This window comes from Nestor notabilis, unplaced genomic scaffold (assembly GCF_000696875.1).
Source record: "Nestor notabilis isolate BGI_N333 unplaced genomic scaffold, ASM69687v1 scaffold21037, whole genome shotgun sequence".
In the NCBI taxonomy this organism is placed as follows: Eukaryota; Metazoa; Chordata; class Aves; order Psittaciformes; family Psittacidae; genus Nestor; species Nestor notabilis.
The window spans coordinates 1,156-4,542 of record NW_009937172.1 but is presented as its reverse complement, the minus strand read 5'-3'; the positions used below and the strand labels follow the sequence as shown (position 1 = coordinate 4,542).

General features: G+C 60.9%; 2 protein-coding genes across 3 annotated transcripts in view; one reads left to right on the top strand and one right to left on the bottom strand.

The window, feature by feature from the left end:
* Positions 1-2,352, top strand: part of RNF123 (ring finger protein 123) — a 47,387-nt gene extending 45,035 nt beyond the window's left edge. For both annotated transcript variants that reach the window (XM_010018702.1, XM_010018701.1), the window contains exons 35-38: positions 1,361-1,485; positions 1,843-1,937; positions 2,053-2,138; positions 2,253-2,352. In XM_010018702.1, the coding sequence (XP_010017004.1) occupies positions 1,361-1,485; positions 1,843-1,937; positions 2,053-2,138; positions 2,253-2,352 (406 nt within the window). The remainder of the gene's footprint in view (positions 1-1,360; positions 1,486-1,842; positions 1,938-2,052; positions 2,139-2,252) is intronic.
* A 601-nt stretch (positions 2,353-2,953) lies between these two features.
* GMPPB (GDP-mannose pyrophosphorylase B) overlaps positions 2,954-3,387 on the bottom strand; it is a gene marked incomplete at its 5' end in the record, with an annotated part of 1,351 nt that continues 917 nt past the window's right edge. Inside the window, 2 exon segments of the mRNA XM_010018703.1 lie at positions 2,954-3,085; positions 3,218-3,383. Coding sequence (XP_010017005.1) covers positions 2,954-3,085; positions 3,218-3,383 — 298 coding nt within the window.

Sequence of the window (3,387 nt, the reverse complement as noted above, 5' to 3'; positions counted from 1 at the left end):
ACGTGCTGGCGTGTGGGCTGGGCAGGATCCCATTGGTCCCAGCGCCGGGATTGGTGGCTGCGGTGGTGGCCGTGGTCCACCCTTGTTGTCCTGTGAGCAGGCAGGGTGATGTGCAGCCAGCACCAGCCCTGTGCTGTTGCTTGTCCCCATGAGTGCTCAGGGCCACTTTGCCGACCCTCCAGCCTCATCGATGCACAGCCGCCGTCCCTCTGGCTGGAGAATGGCAACCTCAACCGGCTGTAATCTGTAAGGCAGGCATGCAGGCTGCTCCGTGACTGCCCAGCCTCTGGGGGGATGCTGGAATAAACCCGCCCCATCATCACCTCTGGGAGACCCTCATGTCCAATCCTGCACCCAGGCTGAGAGCAGAGATGGAGGTCATCAAAGACACCCCCACACACACTGCTTAGCACCCAGTTGTGATCCTTCCTGCTGCTCTCATCCTGCACAAGCTGGCAGGGACCCCCCCGGCTCTGCCAGTCGTGGAGTGAGCCCCACAGCAGAGGGGGAGCATATGGCAAGAAAAAGGGGTGGTCACAGGGTGAAGGGCAAACACGAATGTCATTACCCAGAGCCTGGGTGCGTTAGTGAGGAGCCAAAAACCGGGCTGGGGAATTGGTTTCCATTAGGGCAGCAAAAAGCTAATTTGGCGGCTGCGGCTGCTGCGCATAAGGGGCTGTTAACTCCCTGCGCCCCAGCCCAGTCTCCCGCCCGCTCCCGCCTTCTGCCACTGGCTTCTCCCTTGCAATTGCCTCCTGCCTTGGTAGCTGTGCTTGCCCCAGGGCTGGCCATGGAGCCAGCTTGCTTCTTCACCAGGTTAGGGAAAAAGCTGCAGCACCGGTGCCTGATGGAAGTGCTCACTAAGGTGACCTTCATCTGTCCTGGCTGTCCCCACTGATGCTTGAAGCCAAGGAGAGCCATGACTGCTCCTTCCTGCCCTGTGGGGGCATCCACTTGCCTTAAGGGCATCTTAGTGCAGATGTGGGGGGAGCACAGCCCCCAGCATAAGGCTGCTGCATGGCATCTCTCCCTTTATCCTTGTTGTGCTCCAAAGCAAAGGCAGTGCTGGCTGCTTCAGCCCCCCTGCAGCTCCCAGGGCTTGGCCGGGCACTGGTGCGTGAGGGCTGCAGCCTCAGCAAGTGTTGATGCACCATATCGATCCCCAGAGCCTCTGCGCAGAGGTGATGGAGGAGGAGGAGGATGGCTGCTGCCCTTCAGCTGCATTTGAGCCTGTACTGATGCTGCTGGGAATGGTGTGTGTGTGTGTGTCCGTCCCTGGGCTGGGGGTGCAGCTGCATGGTGGTTTGTGATCACGGGGGGGCTGTCCCTAGGGCAGAAGCCTGACTGTGTCCCTCCGCAGGGCAGAGCGTGCGACGGCAGTGCTGCTGGCGGATCCCTGCTTCCAGCTGCGCTCCCACGCTGAGCCCTCGGCCTTGGCAGCTGCCACCCCAGCCACTGACAAGCGCCATTTCTCCCTGCACACCTGTAAGTGCCAGCCCTGCTCTGGGCCCTGCGCTATGCTCACCACTGGCCACAGCTGCGATGGGCAGAGCAGGGCTGCCCCTGTGACGTGTCCCAGTCCCCTTCTCTTAAGCACTGGGGACAGGGGTTCATGGCCCCCTTGCTGTTCCCTGGCAGTGGCACTTGGGATGGGGCTGTGTCCAGTGCCTGCTTTCAGCAGTTTTGTCCCTTCGCAGTGCCCAGTGTCCATCTTGCTGCCTCCAGCATGGGGATCCCTGTCCCCAGCACCAGGCTCCCTGCCATTGCTGGTCCCAAAACCAGCAGCCTCAGAGGCACATGTGTGTGTCACATTCACCCCACACACCCAGTTTGTCCCCACAGACACAGATTATATCAGTACTGAGGAGTTGGCGAAGGTGGACAAGATGCTGAACCACCTGAGCGAGGAGTCCAAGCAGGCAGCTGCCACCACACTGGTGAGTGCCCCAGTCTGCTCCCCATGCTCAGCAGCAGCCCTGGCTCCTGGCAGAGCTGCCCTGGGATACAGGGCTTTTGCTGCTACTGTTAATTGCCGGGTGCCTCCCACAACAGCCCACCAGCGAGGAAGACCTGTGCCCTATCTGCTACGCACACCCTATCTCAGCCATCTTCAGACCCTGTTCCCACAAGTCATGCAAGTGAGTAGCTTCCATGTGTGACCCCAACACCAGGGTGACTGCTAGCCCCTGCCCCCTCCCACCGCTCTCCATGCTGTGATGGGGGAGCTCACACTATGTCCTTCTCTATCCCAGAGCCTGCATCAACCAGCACCTGATGAACAACAAGGACTGCTTCTTCTGCAAGGCCACCATCACAGGGGTGGATGACTTCACCAAGCCAGCCAGCTCGTAGACCTCAGCCCCACACCATGGGTTCCCCGCCACACACTGGCTTCTTCCCAAGTACTTGTGCTCTTCCCCGTGCTTGTGGACCACAGCAGCCCCCCTGCCCCATGGGCCGTTCTCAGGGAGGGGAGCCCAAGGCCTCAGCTCTGCAGCAGTACTGGCAACATGTGGCAGTCCCAGGCCAGGGCAGGGGGCTGGGCTGGGTGCTCGGGCTGTTACCTTGCCCCTGGCTGGGGGCCGATTTTGTGAAATGCAGCATTAAATTATTGTTCCTTATGTGATGTGACCACAGCAGCCCCCCTGCCCCATGGGCCGTTCTCAGGGAGGGGAGCCCAAGGCCTCAGCTCTGCAGCAGTACTGGCAACATGTGGCAGTCCCAGGCCAGGGCAGGGGGCTGGGCTGGGTGCTCGGGCTGTTACCTTGCCCCTGGCTGGGGGCCGATTTTGTGAAATGCAGCATTAAATTATTGTTCCTTATGTGATGTCTTGAGATAAGGGGCGGGGAAGCCAGGCCAGCGCTGGGGAGCGAGCCAGTGCTCAGGCCACGCTCAGTAGATAGAAATATAAATATTTAATCCAAGCCGGGAGCACAGAGCCCAGTGGGGGCTGCTACATAATGATGCGCGGCTCCGGCACCGACTCAGAAATGGACTTGTGCGGCAGCACGTTGGCTCCGTTGAGGTAGAGCTCGTCGTTGACGATGACATCCTCACCCAGCACTGTCACGTTCTCCATGCGCACCTGCCCCAGAGAGGCCCCGTCACACCTGCCCACAGGCACCAGTGCATTCCTCCATCCCACCATCCGCAGCCTGAGGCAGCAGGAAGGCAAGAGCTGAGCCCCAGACTCCCACAGGGGCACCCGCATCCTCACCCATTGCCCCACGGAGCAGCTCCAGCCCACGATGCAGGACTCCAGCCAGGAGTGGGAGCGAATGCGGGCCCCCTCCAGCACAGTGCAGCGCTTGATGCGCACCCCATCCTCCACCACCACGCCAGCCCCGATCGTCACGTTGGGGCCGATGACACAGTTTGCCCCACTCT